Below are 24,531 nucleotides of genomic sequence, written 5' to 3'. Positions count from 1 at the left end.
TTGCTGAAATTTCATAGTAAAATTAATTGTATTTTCATGTAGTCGAATTCTATATAAATGATTAAAAGTTAATAAAATATGAGTTACTATTTTAGTGATAAGTGATCTACTAAATTAAAGTGTTTTTTCTTATTTTATTGGTGGTTGAAAAGTGCATTTTCCCTTTATAGTTTATTATTATGTTTATTTCAAATAACTAACTGTATTATAAAAAAGATCAATAAAAATAACTTAAGTTTACTACAAAATAATTTGCAAATTAATTATAAAAAATATACATTATTTATAATTGATTCCAGTTTTTAAATTAACTGGTTGTTGCTGAAATTTCATAGTGAAATGATTTGTGTTTTGATTGGTTGGTTTTAAATAATATTCTGACGAATTCAATATAAATGAGTAAAAGTTAATAAAACATGTGTTAATATTTTAGATATAAGTGATTAAGATCTACAAAGTTATTGTGATTTATTTTATTTTTTATTGATGATTAAAAAGTGAATATTCTCTTTGTAATTTATTATTATGTTAATTTAAAAAAACTAACTTTATTATAAAAAAGATGAATGAAAATAACTTAACTGTACTACAAAATAATATGCAAATGAAGTACAAAAAATCAACATTATTTATAATTGATTCCAGTTTTCAAATTAACTTGTTTCTGAAATTTCATAGTAAAATTAATTGTGTTGTGATTTAACTATAGATAGTTTTAATTAAAATTCTGTCGAATTCTATATAAACAAATAAAAGTTAATATTTTAGTGATAAGTGATTAGGATCTACAAAGTTATTATGATTTATTTTATTTTGTGAATGATTGAAAAGTGAATATTCTCTTTGTAGTATTATGATAATTCAAAAAAAAAACTAATTTTATTAAAAAAAATGTGTCAATAAAAATAACTAAAGTTTATTACAAAATAATTTGTAAAAAAATATTTTTCATAATTGACTCCAGTATTTAATTTAATTTTCTTTATGAATTTAATAGTGAAATTAAGCCTTTCCACTCGCAAGTTGCGAGATTTTTATGTATTTTGGCGGCATCCGAGTGGAAAGGGTTAATTGTGTTCTTATTTTTTCACTTTATAGATCGGGTTGTTCCATAATCATGTTATTTACAACGGTAAAAACAGTTTTTGTATGCACATTGATGTTGCAATGTTCCCTGACAAATGGAAGGCAAGTCAAGTTCAAAAAAGTTTCAAGGGATTCCAGAATTGATAATACTGATCCGGATTGCCAGAAAGATGTGAGTTAGATAATTAATCATATAAATAATCAATATAAAAAAAAATTAAATTTTTATACTTCATAATACAAATTTGCAATTATGTAACACAATGCAGAATCTAAACGAGTTATTGTAATCTGCATTGTAAAACCATACACAATGGGTTATTAATTGATCAAATATTTGGATCAATAGTTCAAGTGAATAATACCAATACATATAAAAAAACTCATAGTATTTATCGATCAATATGAAACAATAAACTATCAATTCAATTAGAAACTTAATAATAAAATTTAATAGTTATTATTCTATATAATATTCTTCATAATTTTATTTATACTATCATACCATTATATGAACATATCCGTATAAAATAACTAAATACCATATTCCTAATTATTAGATATGATATTTGACTAAATAGTTGACTAAGAAAACTCTATCATGTATTGATTGCTCGATGAAAATTCATTGCCATAAATGCATGTAAAATTTATCTAGATTTGTTTCAAACAATTAAAATATTTTCTTAATTTTCTGTTTCGACCTTTGAAATATCTCCATGACATATATCAAATTTGATAAAATGTATTTATCAATAGGTACTTAATTATAATTGAATTAAAGAAAATGCTACTGATTATATTCAGTGGTACCCCGACGTACGAGTTTAATTCGTTCCGTGACCACGCTCGTATCTCGAGACAAATAATTTTTTTCATAAAAATACACTGAAAAGGCATTAATTCGTTCCGTAGTTTCGTACTGTAGTTTTTGTCAAGTGTTTCGAGTATTAAAAATAAATTTAATTGTTGTTTAATAATTAAATATAAAAAGTAATAATTTACTACCATACAACAGCCAAAATATTTCTAAATAATTGTTACAACCGACAAAAATTTTCATATTTTCATTTTGCCAGCGTATTTGGCATTTTGCTCGTATATCGAAGCAGCGAATATGAATTTTTAGTCACGTATCTCGATTTCTCGTATTACGTATGAGGAGTCGCTCGTAAGTCGAGGTACCACTGTATTTTAATCATAGCGAAACGGAGAAATCGAAATAAATCCTTTTAACATGAAATATTTCTAGTAATCGCCATTTATCAATAAGTACTCATAAGTTCTCTCAAATTTAATACAATTTAACAAAATACAAACCTCTCTTATCATTTTTTCTAGTGGAATTTATTTAATGCTTTCAGCCATGATAATCCACTTGAATTTGATTCAAGTATAATAATTAGAAATTACCGCAAAACTATAATTGAATATCAGTCAGCCATTGCAATAGACTGCCAAGTTTATATGATCTATCTCTATAATTGATTTCAATAACTTTTTAATGATATTACAGTGCGATCCGAACAAAGTGCATTATTTCAAGGAATATTCATCAACCCAAATGGACTCCATGGTAATGGAAGTAGACGACTCTAAATCGCCATCCAAATCCGAAGAAAACATCGACATCAGCGTTGACGTTGTCGACCCAGAATCCGGTAAATTTCCTCCTAAAAACGACCGACATGTCGCAGCTGACAGCTACCTCCGTTACCTAATAGAAAAAATCACATCTGCCGATACTTTTGATACAAAAGCTTTTGACGAAATGTATGAAATGATCAAAGCTAAATCAGATGCCGGTTCTGAAAAACAAGCTGAAGCTTCGGAAGTTGACGATGAAGTCAGACCGAAGCGTTCGTCACTTCGAGCGGCGGAAAGTGCGAAAAACTATAAGGTGTATAAGACCAAGGAAAAACCAATAGCAGAAAATAAATCTTTAAAAATCAGAGATGTGGAAGTTTTTGATAAAAGTTTGTTGAATAAACAAAATTCGCAGAAGCATGGAGGAAATTATAGAGCAGCGCCAGCATATTATGACGATGATGACTATGATGAATGATCTAATTACAATGAAACATGAAATCGTTGGCGGATCTAGGATTTAGGCCCAAACTGAGCTAGTAATAAAAATATAAATATTCATACAAATGTAAAAAAAACGCAACACTATTATTGTTGATACTCTATGTTATCTTAAAACCTATAGCTCACTTAATTTCATACCTAAACTAATAATACACGTGACAATCATTTTATAAGGAGAACAACAGATTTAGTTGTCTAGAATTGAAGAACAACAGATTTACTTGTCTAGAAGTAGCTTCGCAAAATGATAGAGACTTTCAGGTAGTTAGTTTAATATCTTTCCTGTCTCTGACTCCGTGAGGTTTATAGCACAGAAAATTAAAGAAAGATTTCAACAGAATAGCGGAAAACACATTTTTCTTTTTTCACATACAGCGTCATCTTCGATACTTAGCATGTACTACAAACTAAGATTTTTTGCATAGATAAGGAAAGAATACGATTTTTTGTTTGACTGCTACTCATTTGTTTGATAGCTACTCATTGTTCTCTGCTCAGTTAATTTCATGTGACAAACCGGCATTATGTTCACTGTGAAATTGTGCAAAAAGAGTAAAACAAATAAGTTATTCGTTACCTAACATTTCAATTGGAAACCATCAAATCAATCACGTGTATTGTGCAAATTTTTATTCAATTTCAACAGCAGGCAATTTTTTTCTTCGTCTTTTAATCACCAAACGAAATGCTACATAAAATGAAACCATCTGGTGGTGAAACGGAGTTCGCCCGGTTTGCCATTTTTTTATAATTATACCACTTCTCATAGGACTTTAATATTTTCATGGTTTTGTTTTGACTATCAACTTAATCTCCATGCGAAGTTTCATCAAAATCCCAGGCAAATAGACCTGAGGTTCTCCTTGTTAGTATACTTTAAGACCCAAATTGATCTTTAACTTGTTCAGTCTACAATATCTCGCCAAATATGAAAAATCAATCAAACAGTCTAAAAATATTTTTGCTTTTCAGCACGTTACACATAATTTTCTTCCAGAACTAAAATATGAATATAAATACGCAAATTATTTCAAGTTATCGATTCACATGAGAAGCAAAACTTTATTGGCCGTGTATTGTTAGTTATTCACGCTTAAAATACGTAACAATTTCGCGCCTTGTTTCTTATTTGCATGAAATGATAAAAGATAAGGTTTTATACTTCAGGTGCTAAATCTGAATCATACATGTTTTGCGATTATACATACAAAAAATTCCTCTGATCTGTTAGAGATTTATGAGACAAAATCAAAACGTATTCGACAATTGAAATGATCTTGAATTAAGAAAAACTTGTATAAATATTAATGATTTTAATTGGACAATGTTTAGTATCTGTTCGTTAGTTACTAAAGAACAAAATCTATAGTAGTATACTTATGGAAATTTGATAGTAGTATACTTATGGAAATTTGAGATCAGAGAAGAGCAACTGAAATACTTATCATTTTTTAATGCAACTTATACTTAGTTAAACAAAACAATAAAAGACAAAAAAATCTTCACTTTCATTATTCTTATCCTACACTTGTTCATAAGATGGTTTTCATACATTTCCACAAATAGTGATATTCGTAAAAATGTATAAAACAGCTATTGACTAAAATGTAATCATTACAAACAAATAAAAATCTACACAATATTTTGAACTTTGGAACTTCATTTAAAAAAAACTGATTTCGAGAGTTTGAGCATTGAGAAATGAATTAAATTTCAAGAGTTTCGTTCTACTAATAATGTTTGCGCATTCATTGTTAAGTTGTAAAATATAAAATTGTTATTTAATTATATGCTGACTGTTTGACATCTCATTATATACATGCACGTATAATATAGTTTTAAGCACTTTATTATTGTATACGATGATATTTCAATAAAAGTTAATTTTGTTATAAACATGCTATTTCAAGCTACGCATTTCAAAACAATTTGCGGAAATTTGTAAGAAAGATGATATAGGTTTCTATAAAATACATTCAAGATCGCAGACCTATATATAAAACACACTTGATTTAAATTACTGTCTTATTAATCACTTTGAATTTGACTGGATCTAATCTTAAATCTAGACAATTTACAAACTAACTGATATATTTATATATTAAAATCGAGAACATATGCTATCATTAAAAAGAAGAATATTTTCCGCAAAAAAAACTATTTTTTTTCCTATTTAATAAAATGTCAAGAGTTAGTTCTTCATTGGTACTTCTAAATTTTGGACTAAACATCGATTCATTTTTAAAGATTTGAGGTAATTTTAATTCTTCATTAGTACCTATAAATTTTGGACTGAACATTGATAAAAAATGTTAAATTTTAAAAGTAAAGTAGATTTATTAGTTTCATTTAAATTTTAAATATGAAAAATTCATTGTGCGGTTAAATAATAAATTAACAACATTTTGTCATAGTTATAAGATAGATGCACAAATATATTTTATGAAGAGAGTATTTAATTTACGTTTACTAATAACTAAAGATTCTAACAATTCTAGCAAATGCAAAAAAAATAATTCTAAATAATTTAATGTAAAAAAATTAATTCAAGTCAAAAGGTTAGATTCTTATGAAAGAATTTAGAACAGTCCAGACTTGAAATAATAATAACAAAAAGTTAAATCTCAAAAATGAAAAATAAATACTGTGTAAAATCAACATCTTACATACAAAGAGTATCTGGGAATTATATAGGGGCAAGCAAGTAACTGACAATGAGTAAGTATATCATTTTATATTTATTATTATAAAATTATCCCAATAATTTTAGTAGTATATATTGCCAAAAATTAAATATTCATGCAGCACTATTATATTGAAAATGCATTTAAAAATGTCACAAATATGCTTTAATAACTTTTCGAATAATTTTTTTGAACACTAAATATAAAATCAATATTAAATTTTCAAATGGAATTATGTATCTCAATTAACTCTAGGATCACAATTTTTTAACAGCCATCAAAACTATATTTAATATGAGTTGTGTTCGCTAATGTACATCTTATCCCAGTATATTTCTTGACATAGCAACCCAACGGTCAATTACTCAGCCATTTTCTGTGAAGACTATGAGACCGATTCTGCCGCACAACAGACCAATGTTATGGCAAGGCTATGTTATGTAGAACTTTCCATAGAAAATAGTTATGAATATTGGCAAAAGCCATGTGATTGCTGTGCAGTCAGGCATTTTTTTCAGGTTGTCAGATAAAAAACCTAAACTAGAAATCGCACAAATGCCAAAAAACGATTTTAGATAACAGGGTCCAGGGTCCATTCTGACCCAGCTTCATAACATACGAGTGACGTTGCAGTTTATGTATAACAATATAATGTATAATGAACATGACATTTTGACAGTATTCAGTATGATTCAGTAGCATAATGTATGGAAGTTGGAGCGTAACATGGCCTTGCCATAACATTGGTCTGTTGTGCAGCAGAATCGGTCGCTATATGTGTATTGGATATGGATATCTGCCTGATATATATGTTGCAACAATGCCCACGAACAGCAAATTTCACTTGAGATTATATTTTAAGTATAAAATTTAGGTATATCTTAAAATATAATCTCAAGCGAAATTCGCTTTTCGTAGGTATTGCGGCAATATATATATATATATATATATATATATATATATATATATATATACCAGATATATATACATAGACAATACACGTATATTACTTCAAGTAGAAATTTGGTAAAATACTGCTTGATATCGAGCTGGCCAAAGTTGGAATCGAACCCCGGACTAGTTTGTGATAGCCCATGTTCTTAACCATTACACCACAACAGACTCAAATAATAAATCATTAATATAGACTTAACCTACGTTTGACCCACTCTCTAGTCAACAAGCATAAATGAATACAAGCCTTATATTATTGTGTTAGAGATTATAATATGAAAATGGCTTGACAACATGATATGACGACAGACGATGATTTGATAGATATAAATGGGTCTAGTCTGGAATGTTTTATTCCAATTATTTTGTATGAAATCTGTTTTTACACAAACAGCTACCAAAATAAAATAGGTTAGTACATTATCTACCAGAATATTTTAGGTTGGTATTAAAGAAAGGTTAAAGCCCTAAGGAAAGCAATTAAGTATTTTTAATAAAATATTAAATTAAAAAATTATTTATTTTATGTATTTGTTTAAAATATGTTTGGATTACCTCTTTCATCAAAAATAATGATTAGTGCAAAAATGAAATTGTACGATTTTACTTGAATTTGCTTGAATATGAAACAATTCGTGGTTAACAACAGCTCAAGAAATATATTGCCTGTATTTTAAATTAGGATACAAAATGATATCGATGAATTTTGTAATATTAACGGCACTAATTAATTACTAGGCATAAATTAAAAATAAAAATCAATTAATATGCTATATTTTTTAGAATTCGCGAAAAACAAAAATACCTCAGCCCAGAAAGCTGAAATAAATCAAACCTAACCCATCTGAAGAAAAATTTTCATCTCTTGAAGCTGAACAGTGATTATTATAAAGGCTTTAAAAATAATTATAATAATTAATTTAACAGTTTCTGCAAAATCTTCACCTATATTGGCTTGACTCTTAGCAATAAAATATGTTTTCAGATAATTCATAGTAGTATATAAATAATAATGGGTAGTACTGCCCTAGTGACTTATGAGCGAACTTGATTCAGTGAAAGATACTGTAAGAGTTTTCCTATTGCCATATCACACAATAGTGCCCGAAAGAGGCTATTTTCAAGTGGAAGAATATTTTAGATCTATGTCTTCAAGTGAAAATTGATATCACTACTGCATGATATCAAGTTATGAGAGTGGGGTTCGAATTCGCGACCATAACCACACAAGGCAGTGCGTTTAACCGTTACGACATGGAACACCCCCTGATAGAATATATGTGTGTATAATAAACATTTATTTCTATACTATAAGGTTTTAGTAGAATATTTCTAAAACAATAGGTAAGTGTTAATTAAAAAGGTTATTCTACAATTTTCTGATATAACTATAACGCATAATTATTTGAATCAACATGTTACATTTTACAATTAAAAAATAATTCATTCTTCACATAATTGCATGTAATATAAAAGCATGACATTGCTATAAAATGATTCTTATTTTTATATAGGCAAAATTCTTGAAAGTTATTATAAAATACAATATCTGGAACATAGCACATGTGTTTGTATATATAAATTCAAAATATACATGTATTGCATGTATGTCATATTATAAAATTCTATAAAAAATTGCGTTAAAGCATTATTTGGAATTCTTCAACACCAGAACAATTTAAATCAATCAAAATATGAACAAATATATTTATTCTACTACAGTATTCGATTACGATAGTGAATGAATAAACAAAGAGTGATTGTCTATTGATATCCAATTATTTTCCAATTATATATGAATAATATAATGACACTCCAGTACCTATCAAATTTTATAGACAAATTATATTATTCATAGATAATATAGATATTTTAAAATCAATAATTCGTCATGAAGAATTACATGGAAGTGATTCTACATTCTTCAGACATCTTATCTGATAATTTCAAGCATAATTTGATATATAGAAGTACAATTAATTAGATTAGCATTTATCATTAGAAACAGCTTGATATCATATTACATACATTGATATTGATTACTGAAGTTTTATGGTAATTTCATAAAATATGTTTATATGTTTGCTGTAGTCTAATTAGATAAATCGATAGACTGAGGTTAAGGGCACAGTTGGCAAACTGGTATAAAGTGAAGACGAACTATGAAACCATCAATAATTTATGAGACTTTAATGTTTTGCAAGGCCAAAGGTTATTAAACGATAAAATACAGTATAAGTAAAATTTTTTAGCACCTTGGTGTTTTAATTGTTACCGTGCATTGGATTTAGCATAAAACCCAAACACATAATTATTTAACATCTCATACAAAAAATTTATACATAAGTAAGGAGAGTAAATTAATTTAGTTAATGAAGAAGTTTCATTTTCATTTTTCATTATGTGATAATTCATTGTGATTGAGCACGTGTTTTCACATCAATAAAATTTAATTCGCCCCATGTTTGCTTACAACGCAGAAAAACGTGAACAACAAAAAATATTATATAGTTCAATGAATTTGATATCAGCACGTGCCTGGAAAAAGATATATGAGATGAATCTGTGGTTGACAACTATTATTCAATAAATAAGTTATCTGGGATATCATTATGTGTATTTTCTATTGTATTTGTCTTGAATTTTTTTTCTCTTCATTGAATTACAATCTGTCTTTACAAAAAGGAAGACATTCAGTAATTTTGATGATATATGAAATATTAAACATTAGATCTAAAAGATTACCCTGTAGTAAGCCTTTTCAATTTTGATATATTAAATTTAAATTTTGTGATTATATAAATGTCTTGAAAAATAAATAACATGTATTATTAGAAATAATCATAGACTGACTTGTTTGTATGCAACACACAAAGCTTTAAATTATATCTCAAAAAATGTTTTAGAACTCAAAAAAAATGCAGCTCAAATTGATGAGCAGGAAGTTAATTGAACATCGCAAATTTAGAAGTAAAAGTATTACAATTACATGTTTTTTTTTTAAAAAAAACATATTCACCAGTTGTAAACACCTATTGTTCTAATGTGTGCCTGAATCAAATTACAATTATTTGTGACCCATATAAATATCCAATTGTAAACTATAGCAAGAATACGATGACAATAGTTCCTTGATTGGGGGGCAGGACAGTCCCGGATTTCCACCTTATTTCGAATATTTATTTTTACAAAAATTGTCTATATCAAAATACCCAACACCAAATAGACACATCAAACTTTAGTGACTAAAGCAATATTACGTACAAAGAAATATAGAAAGGTACATAATTTCATACAATACAAAAAAAAGTTAACAAGACCAATAGTAAAAAAAATAGTGGTGCATGGCATCATACCTCAAGGCAAATTGCTGCAACTTTCCGAAAACTTAACATTACATATAGTTAAAAGCAAAATAGTGGTGCATGGAATCGTGCCTCAAAGTAAATTGCTGGAACTTTCCGAAACGTAATTTAATTTAATTTAAAAGATTTTTTGAGAATTTAGAAGTTTTTTTGGAATTTTCTTGAAACTTTTGAAAAGATAATATAAATGAGTTAAAAATGAAATGAAAATCTTGAAAATTTTTGAATTTTTTAAAAATATCGAATTTTCTGGAAAATTTTGAAACCATTCAAGTCGGTTGATCAATTCTGTGGATAATATCGAGAACATTTGTTCGAATTATATAGGTAAACTTTGAATATTATAAATCTTGGTGCGGAACCAAAGAAATGGAAACAAAATTTTTACTTATTATTGAAAACTCTATAAAATATCTGATAATTTGATGTGCATATGTCTAGTAATCATTTTTGACCGCAGAATGACGATTTACATTACCTTTTTTTCTGTAACTCAAAAACCGCTGGACCTTTGTTGAACCCAATCTCCATTTAGTCAATACAAGAGAACGTTTTGTGAATCATTCAATTTTTTCCTAAGGTATGCCAAAATGTTCAGAAAACTTTCACACGTAAAGATATAAAAAACATATTTTCGTTTTTTTTTCGATTACTATAATTTATCATACTGAGAATGAATGAATGAAAAGTTTTGAAATAATTAATAAAAGTTGATTGATTTGAAAATACAACTGATTTTATTATATTTAATCGTCATGTATTTTTTTGAAAAAAAAGAATAATATTTAAGTTACTTAACATAATTATAGCCCCCACCCATACTATATATTTCTGTTTCTGATCTGACAAACAATATATGGTCAACTACTAGATTTTAGCTCGTGACTACAAACAGGTACTAAAAGAGGGAATGAAATCAACATAATAAATTGATTTATTTAAAAATATAACTGATTTTATTATATTTTTTCGTGATGTTTTTTTTTGAAAATAAGTAAGAATAATATTTAAGTTCCTTAACATAATTACCACCCACCCATACTCGTCATGTCTATTCGTCATGTTTTGGTTACCTACTAGGTTTTAGCATGTGTTCTACAGTTTTCATCCAACCGAGGAAATTCTCATTCCAACATAATTCTCTTTCCAATTAATTAATTGGCAGATCGTATTAAATAATGAATACAAAAATAAATTTACCTTCATGTTTATCCGGATTAAGAGCTTTGTATAGATCGTAAGTGAGCGTCGACCCATCAGCCAGTGACAGGTACACCCTCTCTCCGAGTGGCAGTGGGCACTTGACGCGGCCCACTATGCTGTGCACGATCGTCTGCACGTGCCCGCTGAATCCCCAGAGTCTAGGAGGCACATAACTGGGGAAAGAACAAAAAATGTATATAAGCCAGAGCTGGTGATATTTATATTTTCAAACAAAAACATTTTTGTTGAGCGCGGAAAAGAATATATGTATTAATATTAGTTTTGTTTAAATAATTAAGGGGGTATTCTAGTGTAGAAATTCAAAAAAATAGATTTTTTTTTTATTTCATATTTACTATCTAAGAATATAAGTACAAAAAGGTTTTTGAAAATATGAATTATTTTTGGAGATATAGGCATTTTACTGACTCGGTCTCCATACTGGTTTGGCTTCACGCAAAACTTTAAATGCGTTTTTCTCAGAACTTACTTTTTCAGTACTCTTTCCACGATTTCTGGAGTTCTACTCGACCAATTTATTTGAAATTTTCAGATAGTCTTGTTTATAGATCTATCTATAGTCTGAACTAGAATCATCCCGAAATTCCTATATTTACTATTTTTTAAAAATTCGAGAAACTCAAAAAAACAATAAAAAAATTTTTTTTTTTTTTCAAACAGTCGCCAATTTGTGAAAAACAATTTTTTTTACTCATCGCTAGTTCAGCCGATTGCGACATCATTGTAGAATAATAATATTTTTATTTTTTGCATTTCCGATGGCTAGGAGGGCTGAAATCATGTCAAGACTCAGATGCCAATTTTTTGAGACCACCCACTTCATCAGTTGCCAGTTTTTACAATTTTTAACTTTTTTATTTTTCAATTTTTGTTTTGTATCTTAATGATATTAATAAACAAATGGTAAAAAATTGATAGTAAAAACATTCATTGCTTTCCTTTACGACACTTTAAAAATGACCCGAAATTCATCGCTCTACACTAGAATACCCCCCTTAAGGTGACCATATTTTTTTGCATGAAATCCGGGACGGATTAGAATGTCTGTGACAGCGATGGGGAGAGTGTTGGTGAGCTAAAAACTTATATGCACATTTTTTGGGTTCAAATTTTTTAGTTGAAATATATTTGAAAATATATTGGCAATCAAAACATTTTTAAAAATCCGGGACAAAACACCTAAAACCGGGACAAATATTGCTTTTATAAAATGCCGGGACGCAAGGCGGAAAATCGGGACGGTCCCGGCCAATCCGCGACATATGGTCACCTTAAAATAGTTTGTTATAATTTTTTTATTATTGTTTAATTGACCTTGTAATCTAGCACACTAGCAATTGGCGAACAATAATACTTAAATATAATCAACGTTACATCAAACTAAAGATAACAGACTATGACATTAATTATAACTACAATAATTATACAAAGGTATAAACACAATACAATATATTCACCGACATACACATAGGTAGTTATTGCTTATTAATTCAACTTATTAGATCTAGTAAATGCACTACACGGCACTGTATATTCTACAATTTGACAATAATAATATTAGGTTAGTTAAAACAAACTTTTAACCTTAGTTTCATTCCACAATAAAATGTTGTTATATAAATTTTATGAAGTGATCATTGCATTTTCATTATTAAATTCACTGTGGCGGATCGTTCTAATAATAATAATTGAAATATCAATGATATCCACTATCAAATACCTCAGTATTTATTTGGACCAAAAACTAAACCGGATACAACAAAAAAAAAACTAAAAATAAAAGAGCTGCGAAGCAAAGTCAGGTCACTGTATTGGCTAATAGGACGTTACTCCAAGCTATCCTATCTTATTTACAAATTTGTTATAAAACCCATGTGGACCTATGGAGTCGAGCTCTGGGAATGCCCCAGCAAAACAAGAATCAAGGCCTTACAGAGACAACAATCAAAAACTTCAAGACTCATCACAAGAGCGTCCGGGTATTTATCTAATAAAATCCTGCATAATGACCTCCATATGGAAACAGTACAAGAAGCGATCAGCAAAAAAAAATATAACCCATTTTGTCCGGCTTCATAACCACATAAACTCTATCATACAACCGATGCTGTTGGACTCCCAATCCAGAAGACTGAAGAAGAAAAAAATCAGCAGATCTTCTTTAAGTAATAGTGATCCTCATTGGAGGGTTATCTACCATGACAACTTTTTATAATCAAGTAAAATACTACTTGAGTTGATATTGAATCAAACAGCCATAGAACAACTATAAGTTCTGATTGCTGTTAAACAATGTTAAAAAAAATCGATGATAGTGATTGTTAAATTATAAAAATGTTATAAATTGTTACACAAATGCATTAAAAAAATTAAGAACTTATAATTTTCAACTAATTGCAGATTGCTCCGTTAGATGAAACATGCGGCAGCTTTTTTGACTTGCGTTTTGGATTCAAAAGAACAATTCAAAACTCGCGCCTATTTTGACTTGCGTCATTTTTCTGTATTTTTATTTTATTTAATTAAACTATAAAAATTTAAGTCGTGACAATTTTTAGGGTTCAAGTTTAATTAATTAAGATTTCTGACATTTTTTGGGTTGTCACTTCCTTGGGGGATGCAAAATATGTAGAGTCTAATAATATTTAAACTAATAATACATGTAATAAAATTATAGGTACACTGCTCTAGGGCATGTCCGAAAGTTGAGTTAGACTCCAACTCGATTCAAATTAGAATAATGTGACAGATTTTTCATTGTCGCAGTGACCGAAATGCGTTATTTTTAATTGGAAATTATTTTATTATTTGCGACTGTGTAGCTAGATATGGAAATGTATTTTTGATCTATATTTTCAACTGAAAATAGACATTGCTACTGCACGATATCAGGTTGTCGAGTACGGGGGCTTGAATTCGACGACACTGTCCGCTTAAACGTTACGTCATGAAACACCCATAATAATAAATGTAGAGTCGATAGATAAAGAAGTAAAGTCTAATATGCCCGATTATTAGACTTTGTTAAAATATGTGAGTTGAATTATAATGTTCATTACATCAATAAAAATTGTATATTTATAAGTATTTATAATTGTATCTTTATAAGTTTATATGTTTGATATCCTTACGTTTCGGCTAAAATTTTAGTTCTCTTCCAGTGGCAAATAAATTATCATATACAATATCTATAAATGAAACAATGTATCATGGTATGAGGATGTGCAATATGCAATGTTGTATTAACATTACAAAAATAACAAACAATATAGAAACAAGCAAAAACACAATTATTAAATTATGTTAAATAAATATTATCAATTATGTACCCGAGATAGAAATATATTCAGTGTAACAGGATAGATTGTAACTATCATGAATTTTTTTTCTCGTTGCAGTTCGAAATTTATGAGCCATTAAGTAACCCCTATGAGCTTTCGTGTAACTGTAACCATTTCTCGGTTATTGTGATTAATTTTCAGCATTTTTGTTCATTTAAACTTTGAAGCTGTAATCCTAATCAACACTTTTCTGGCACCGCAGTCGCAAATAATAAAATAATTGCCACAAGTTGCCTAGAATTAAGATAATTTGTCAACCAATGAATTTTTGAAAGACCCTATTTGAAAAAAATGATCTAAAGGATCTCGGCAAATGTTATTAAAACTATAGTACTTGTAAGTTGAATACTAAAAACACGAGTATCGAGATAAAAATAATTCGACATTTTCTCCAATTCAAATCAGCATCTTCCTTTCGGGGAAAAGTTTCTTTTGGCAATTTCCCAAATATGCCATAGGTTACGGCCTTGCAGATTTATCAAGAGCCTATTCCACGTGGTCCAGAGTGTGCTTTTATTCCAACTAGGATAATATTTGGATGACGTCTTTCTAAGATGACGTAGATTCGAATCCGAATACAAATTAGATATAACTAATATATTTCCAAGAATGCAAGCTATAATATTTGAGAAACAACTCGAGCAAAAGATATTTATTCAGAAACAATTATATTGTTATAGCATTTGAATTGATGAGGTTCTATGACGAATAAATAAATCTATAAAAATGAAAAAGCTGATATGAACCAAACATAAACTGACATTTATCTTAAAGCATTAAAAATAGCATAATATATTATTATATAAAAAATGAATATTTTTACGAATAATGAAGAAGTTTATTATTACCAAAGGAATCGTCCATTAATCACATCAGGTTTTTAGGAGAAGGGGGGTTTGACAAAAAATTACAAAATATCACGTGAGGAGGGAGGGGTATAGTTCGATATCACCTGTATTTATTCTTTACCTGAATTTAAAAAAAATCAAAACACTTTAAAAAAAATTCAAAATTTTTATCATTATTTCTTGTAACCAGAAATTCACTTGATGTTTCCTGAAGAAGAGGGGTTAATTTTGAATATCGCCACGTATCACCAAGGAGAAGGGAGGTCCAATTTTTTTTCAAAAATCGATCACGTGATAAATGGACGCCCCCCAACCATAAATTTGCGTTTATATAAACCACATAATAAATTATTATGTAATGATCAAATAAATTTATATTATTAATTTATAATGAAAATTTCATAAATATCAACCATAAATTAACAAAAGTATTGGAAAATTATATAATATGCAAATAGTTGCATAATCAGACTTGCTAATTACAATGAAGTGCAAATGCATATAAATGCAATCGTTTTGCATTTGCAATATGGAATATTTCCATAGCGTCTAATTTATTTAATCTAATGATTATTTGAGAAACTTTATGAGGTCGATTGTAATCATACTTTTTGCCACCGAAATATTCCAATGTTATTCTCAACAGGAAATTGTTTGCGGCATATAAACCACAATCAATACTATATCGAATGTGGTTCATGTTTATTTTTATATATGTAGATAAACGTTAATTATAACTGTAAAGTATTGAATGTGTTAAGTACTATAAATCAACAATTTCAAAAAGCAATAAAGAACCAAAATAGCAATTTCGTTTCCACCTACATTTGATCTTCCATAAAATGATGATATAAATTTAAGTTAATGTTCGTAACAAAGTTTAAATTAACGATCCATTTCAATCGTTAAATAAAATCATGGATATCAGAAATTCACGTGTTTTGGATACTAAAATCATATATTTCAGTCGAATTCGTAGGAGATATATGTATAAAAAAATTAAAAGTTGAAATAATTAACAAAGTACTAATATAAATAATTATATATGTATGCTTTTGAAAATAAACTTTGAAGTATTAATTTAAGAATCGATTTGCTAATTTTATGTTTTCTCGACGTTTCAAGCCATTCTGAATCGAATGAGACCAAATTGAAAAAGGTATGTGTGTGTATGTATGTGTATGTGAACAGATTTTTTGCCGTAAATCGACGTTTACTCAAAAACCACTAGACCGATTTCAAAAAATTTAAAAGCCGTTCGATGTATCTCGATGAGGACTATCGTTTTGCGCTACGATCGGCCGAACCGTTTCTTTGTTAATCGCAGAAAAGTGAAAATTTTGTCGTCCACGTTTTAGCCTGCAATTCTGAATCGATTTTAAAAATTGAAGAACTGTACGAAAGATATTGATTGGGAATCCTGCTGATTAGTATTTGGTAAAGATCAGCCGAACCGTTTTCTTGTAATAAAATGTTATTTTTTTGACGGTAAATACCATAGCCTTATAGATCATACTGAAATATTACGGCCCAACGACAACTCGTTTAACTTTAAAAATTTGTCAAAGTTTGCAAAAATTAGTATCGTTTTTTCGGCATTTGTCAAAATTAGACCTTTCATCGACGTTTACTCAAAAACGTCTGAACCGATTTCAGAAATTTAAAAGCCATTTGATGTATCAGTTTTATGCAACAATCGGCCGAGCCGTTTCTTTGTAATTTGGAAAACAGTGTTAAACCTTTCGTCCACATTTAAGCTCATACTACCGAATCGATTTTAAAACATCAAAAACTGTTCAAAAGATATTAGTTGGGGATGATACTGATTAGTTTTAGGTGAAAATCTACCGAGCCGTTTTCTTGTAATTAACTGTTGAAACAAAAATTTAAGCCGAGTTTTATGAACCTTTCTTTGGCGATGTATATCATGGTCTTATAGAACTTACTGAAATATTACGGCCTTACGATAAGTAGTTTAATTTTAAAAATTCATCAAAGTTTGAGAAAATTAGTAGTTTTTTGACGTTTGTTAAAATTAAAATTAGACGACTTATTTGGTATAATGATAAAGTACCTGTTTATTTATTAATATAAGTACTAATTTATTTTTTATTGATTAAGTCGATTATTGTGTATATCGGGAAGTTCATGTAACTTGCCTCAAGGCAAAATACCAATACCAACTAGTTTATTTCATGATTCATTATATTCAGAATGAATAAAATATCTATCAATGCAGCATAACAACCTATAAAAACCCCAAAATGTATTAATATTTTTTCAACATAATGAACCAAACAATAGTCTCTTCCTTTACATATTATTTATATAACCTTTGAAACATTGCGAAGTGTACATAAAGCAATAATTATATATATCTTCACAAATTATTACCAAAAATTTTATGTTTACCCGTTGAATAAAGAATAAAGGTTTTCATTCTTTCAAACTGGTGCTATTAAGCAATATGCAAATTTTTATTACACTATATTTATTTTTCTTATTTAATAGTATCAAAGGAGTGAATTCAAGAATGTTATTTCCGAGTGTTTACTTAACTGCTATATTTAAATTTTACTGTAAATCAAATTATTTACATAAATCAAATAAAATTTTATGATTGAACTTGAAAAAAATCTACGCAATAAGAACAAATTAAAACGCGATATGACGTATAGATTGAAAGTATTCAAGATCAGATGTTCAGAATATCAAGATCGTTGACTTTGGTAAAATTAGCATAAAGGTAAGTGAAAGCTGGATAAATAGTATCTTTGATTGGTGAATAATGCTTAGATAGTAGTAAAAAATGTAAAAATAGAGTTATTATATTTATACATACATCACCTAGATGCATAAGCCTAAATTCCTAAACTTCAAGAAACAAGCCATCTTATAAATAGGATGTGCTCTATATTTATTCAACATACTTCATCGAGAAGCCAGTCAAGATTCAATATTCAATAGTTAGTATTTTAAATTTAATTGATACTTCAAATTAATTATATATGATAACTAACATTATTAGTGTAATATTGAAAACGTTTTTTTTAATAAAATATCGTAAAATTAAATTAACATTATTGTTTCTGATATTAAATCGACGCAAACTAGTTTACCTGAAATTATAATAGCAAGTAACTTGATTACGTGTGTAATAAAGTACGTATATGTTCTAGATTAAATGAAAAATTATATATTGCTATTTTATTCGTATCATTAAATAAGTGTACAAATAGATACAAATAAATGTATATGATAATTATTTTGGAAGGTCAAAGAAGGAACTTATAACCTTCAAATTGTATAAGATTATAACAATTACATGAATTTCACTTAAATTACATTAGGCTCATAAACTCCTTATTTCATTTCAATCGCCATAAAATAGTATAATGAATAGCATCCAGGTTCAGTAAGTAATATTTTATAGTTCTATTTAAAAATGCATACACACCACAAATTTACTCTACTATTTAGTTTTATATACATATATATATATATATATATATATATATATATGCTTTATTAATTAGCATCTATTGTACATTAGCGATAATATTGTAGTTTTACATAACAGCAATAACAGGTTTTATCTCAATAAATAAAATAAAAAGATCTATAAAATTTTAATATTACCCAAACAGATGAATATTTTATGAAATGTTAAAAATGAATAAGAAAGTTAATTAATTAGTAGCTAGTCAAATTTTGACTACTTTAAAACTTTGAAATTTTCATGTAAATATATATGAACATCATATAGTATCAAATCGCATCGAAATGTTTTTTTATTAAAATATCGATGTCGAATTCCGATGAGCCAGAAAATAAGTTAGTTGTATTGAAAAGGAATAATATGCCATTAAACATATTATAAAAGTATAATTATTCATACAACTTGAAGAACCTTTTTTATATTCAATCCGGCAATTAAAGTGGCCAGGATTTCCATAAAACAAATTTTTAACAAGGCCTAAACTATTCAAATTTCAATTACAGTTTCAATTATAATTAGCTTATTAAAAAATATATTTATTATCACACATATACCCATGTGTAATATATTTTTATTCTGAGATCATATTTAAATATTTCTGTAAATAGCATCTATTGTACATTAGCGATAATATTGTAGTTTTACATAACAGCAATAACAGGTTTTATCTCAATAAATAAAATAAAAGATCTATAAAATTTTAATTACCCAAACAGATGAATATTTTATGAAATGTTAAATGAATAAGAAAGTTAATTAATTAGTAGCTAGTCAATTTTGACTACTTTAAAACTTTGAAATTTTCATGTAAATATATATGAACATCATATAGTATCAAATCGCATCGAAATGTTTTTTTATTAAATATCGATGTCGAATTCCGATGAGCCAGAAAATAAGTTAGTTGTATTGAAAAGGAATAATATGCCATTAAACATATTATAAAAGTATAATTATTCATACAACTTGAAGAACCTTTTTTATATTCAATCCGGCAATTAAAGTGGCCAGGATTTCCATAAAACAAATTTTTAACAAGGCCTAAACTATTCAAATTTCAATTACAGTTTCAATTATAATTAGCTTATTAAAAAATATATTTATTATCACACATATACCCATGTGTAATATATTTTTATTCTGAGATCATATTTAAATATTTCTGTAAATATCAATGAATATATAGAAACATATAGAAATAACACATCGATCAATAAGTCCGTAGGAATATTTACTGTTGGAGATTGAAATTTTGAATAATTCGTAGTTGAATGTGGACTTTATATAATTTGTAATAACATATATTTTTCAAAATTTCAATTTCAAAATATAAATAATCCTATGGACTTATTGAATGATGTGTTACATATATATTTTAATGAATAGCATTCATGTCTACTTCAACCCAATTATATTATATCAATTCGAAATTAAATTAGATGATAATTAGTCATTATTCTGTAACCTCCAGACTCTAGGCACAAAACGTGTAATAAATTAGAAACAATTAAATATAGTATTCACATTATGTAAATGTAATTAAATCGAACAAATCATAACATTGTTTACCGGCGAATCTTCAAGTACTGAATTCATTATGACTAATTATATAGGAAATTAAATTTAACACATGCAGCTAAAAATATATCCCAACGAAAACAGAAAGAATGAACAACACTTGAAATATAAATAAAGTTAAATCGATAAAAACATCAAGAAGTTCTACTATTTCTAGAAGTACTTTCAAAATAAAACAATAATATTAGAAAATCAAATTATTCTTATGAAGAAAACAGAAATCATTACTAATTATTGAAAGTCGAGCAAAGAATTACCTCAAATAATACTACCATACAAAACTCTGTAAATTTACATTCTAAAATAAATTAGTGCAAGTTTCTTATTATTTAATGTTTATAATCAAACGGTTGATAAAGCAACGAATTCTATCTAGTCCTTCAGGTCCAAAAAATAATATATATATAAAAGTAACTTTTATCACATTTTAACATTGATCAAGTACAAGTAATTGCAACAAAATAATAAAAATTGTTAGCTCATGCATGTTACTGAAAACCAATTGACCAATGTCATCGGCTTTCCAGAGGCAAACTAAAACTCTCGTGATGCATGGCATCGTGCTTTAAGGCAAATTGCTGGAACTTTCCGTACCAAAAATTACAATTCTTTAAAAACCTTTTAAATTTTTTTCAAAACTTAGAAAAAACCTCTGAAACGTAAAGATATATAAAAAAAAAAAAAATTATTTTTTTTGCGATTGCTACAATTTACTCTACGGGAAGTTAATAAATGAAAAGATTGTAAGAAGTGGAGATTTAAGCTTTAATCCCACAATTGATTAAGATATGTAGTTCTAAAATCATTATATTAATTGTTGAGAACTATCATGAATTTATTATAATGTTTTATGTTATCTCATTAAGATAAGTTTGTAATTTTAAGTTGTAACTTTAATAGACCAACCCTTATTCTTACAATAAGGGTCGAATGAGGTAAAATGAATTATTATTGATCAACAAGAACAGACTAAAATATAAATCATGTAAGTTATACTTTAAAATAAAAGCGATAAATCTTAAAAAGGGTTTGTTTTTAATAATTAATACCTCTTTAAAATATTATGTGAGACAGAATTTTTTTCAAATATTTATTCAAAATAGGAATATAATTCTATGGCTAACATCAGTATAAACTTTAATTTATTTTTAAGCCCTATTAATGCTATAAAAACAAAACATTATTCTCCTTTAATAATTTTCAATATGGATGAATATTGGATTTAAAGTGCATTTCAAATTTTGATTTATCTGCAATACAATCGTATATGGAATTGTTTTTCAATTGCCATTTCAGTTTCCCATTGTCAAAGGTTAATGTCTCATACTCAGATCAGTCTAAGATGATTTTGCTCTGTACAAAAGTACCGTAAAAATAGATTTCACTCACGAATAGAAGTCACATTTGATATACAAATATGTATTCGTATTTGCCTGTTAGTTCACTGACCTAAATGCTAATCGAAAACTGTAGGCGTTTGGTCTTTTGCCAAGTATTAAATCGTCGATATCTTAACAGATATGCTTCAGTTATTTATCATAAAAATATTTTCGAAGGTATCTGCACAAGAAATAAGTGAAATTTTTTCACGATGCGGATGAAACGATCGAAATGTTAAAGAAATTTGTGGTATTTATAATGAAGGTTCAAAGTAATGTTAACTTTTAAACGGTCTTTAAATCACAGCTTCCGGGTTCGGTACCCGCCTCGGTCAGCCTGATGACAAGTAGTAGTGTCATCAATTTTCACTTGGAAATATAGATAGCAATATGTTTCCAAGTAAAAATAGCCCTTAAGGGGTTTTTGGGGGTAGGGGGACTGGCAAAATATCACGAAATATCACGTGGAGGAGCGAGGGGTATAGTAAGATATCATGTGTATTTATTTATTACCTGAATTTTTTTAATAAGAACCGAACATTTTCAAAAAAAATCAAACTTTTCACAATTTTTTCACGTAACTAAAAATACACGTGATGTTTGGTTAGAGAGGGGGGGTAATTTTGAATATTACTACGTATCACCACAGAGGAGGGGGGGGTTACAAAATCCTTAACAAGTCGATCACATGATTAATAGATCCCCTTATTCGAATTGCTGCATCAATAAAATATTTATCAGTATTACAGAAATTGTTATAAAAAATGCATTAAAATAGAGATAGGACAACCGTTGGGTTGCTTTCTGAAAAGCGGCATAGGTAAGTCAAATCAATTCAATAGCTTATAGGACCTTTAAGTTCTGATCACTGTACAAATAAATATACAAGGTGTTCCAGACCTTGAAGTCACAAAAACATTAGAGAAAAAAAATTTACGTTGTTTGAAGGTTATGAGCTTTTAAGTAGTACCTAAAGCTCTGATGAAATTATGACCGTTTTTCGGTTATCATGGTTAATTTTTCCTAATTTTGTTCATATAAAAACTATGAAACCGTAACCATGAATATCGTTTCTAGGATCAGAGTCAAAAACAATAATACAATTGCCCCAAGTTTTCAAGAATTGAGACTTTTTGTTCAACTATGAATTTCAGATTTTCAAAATCTTTGAAAGGCCCTGTTTCAAAAAATATACGAATGTGTGTTGGCAAGGATCATCAAAAGTTCAGGATAGTAAAATGGTAAAATCCATTACAATTTTATCATATTTAGGATAGTAATTTTAGAGCATAATCAGGATAGGGGGCGTCCATTAATCACATGATCGCTTTTTAAGGATTTTTGGACCCCTTTCTCCTCCTTGGTGATTTTTGGTTATATTTAAAATTACCCCCCCCCCACCTCCACAGAACATGAAGTTTATTTTTAGTACATAGAAAAATCGTAATTTTTTTGAAAAAAATAGATTTTTTATAAATTCTTAATCTAAATCTTAAAATTGATGACACTACTAGCACCCCCTCTCCCTCAACATGATTATTCGGAATTTTTTGTCAACCCCTCCCCTCCTCCGCCATTATCTAAATCAAATTTAAATATTATTTAGAATTTTAAAATTTAGAATTTATTTTCATTTAAATATTTTTAAAAACTACATGAAATATTTCAAAATCGGTTGATTTCATATTGATTCAGCAAACTTTGTCACTCTGCAGAATATTGTTGTGTATTAATATACTCTAATTAAAACAACACCATAATAGTACCTAATAGACTAATATATAAATAGAATTCACTTACTGAAATCATTATGAATTGTTCGCGCTTAACTATTAATGTTAATGAATATTTTCAATTAATCTAAGAGCCAATATATGCCCATGTTTTCATAAAAGCTACATTTTTCTCAATTACTACTAATGCTAGTAAATGAATCATAATTGTGTGTCGATGATAATAAGTATAACAGGTGCCATATTACATGAAAATTTTATATTTCACGACGTGATGCTACTTATTATGATGGGAATATTGTTTACCAAATTTCAAGGAAATACAAATATAGAACAAAATAATAATTTATACAAACACACATATAAAAAATGTACATAGTTAAATAAATAAGATATATAAACTGAACTAGTAACTATCATTGCTTTAATAAATTTTTGTATAAATGGCTGATACTGAAATTATTAATTTTATTTTCTTATTTGTTGAACAGTATAATTCAGAACGTAATGCTTAAACCTTCTCCTTAGAGGACGTCCATTAATCACGTCAGCGTGTTTTTAAGAATTATTGGATGTACCCCCCTCTCCCCCTTGGTGATATTCAAAATTAACCCCCCCTCCCCCACCGAACGTCACGTGTATTTTTAGTTACGTGATAAAACTGTAATTTTTTTTTTTTTTTGAAAATGTTTTAACATTTTTTAAAAAAAATTAAAAAAATAATTACACGTGATATCTTACTATATCTT

At 27.9% G+C, this 24,531-nt stretch overlaps 1 protein-coding gene across 1 annotated transcript in view; it reads right to left on the bottom strand.

Moving 5' to 3' along the window:
* The window catches only part of LOC113387721 (abhydrolase domain-containing protein 2-like), a 54,087-nt gene that overhangs the window by 10,590 nt on the left and 18,966 nt on the right, over positions 1-24,531 (bottom strand). Inside the window, exon 2 of the mRNA XM_026625090.1 lies at positions 11,381-11,556. Coding sequence (XP_026480875.1) covers positions 11,381-11,556 — 176 coding nt within the window. The remainder of the gene's footprint in view (positions 1-11,380; positions 11,557-24,531) is intronic.

Source organism: Ctenocephalides felis, unplaced genomic scaffold (genome assembly GCF_003426905.1).
Source record: "Ctenocephalides felis isolate EL2017-DRISC unplaced genomic scaffold, ASM342690v1 CF-g0.4_SCAFFOLD_03572, whole genome shotgun sequence".
NCBI lineage: Eukaryota > Metazoa > Arthropoda > Insecta > Siphonaptera > Pulicidae > Ctenocephalides > Ctenocephalides felis.
This window is presented reverse-complemented; position numbering and strand designations above follow the sequence as displayed.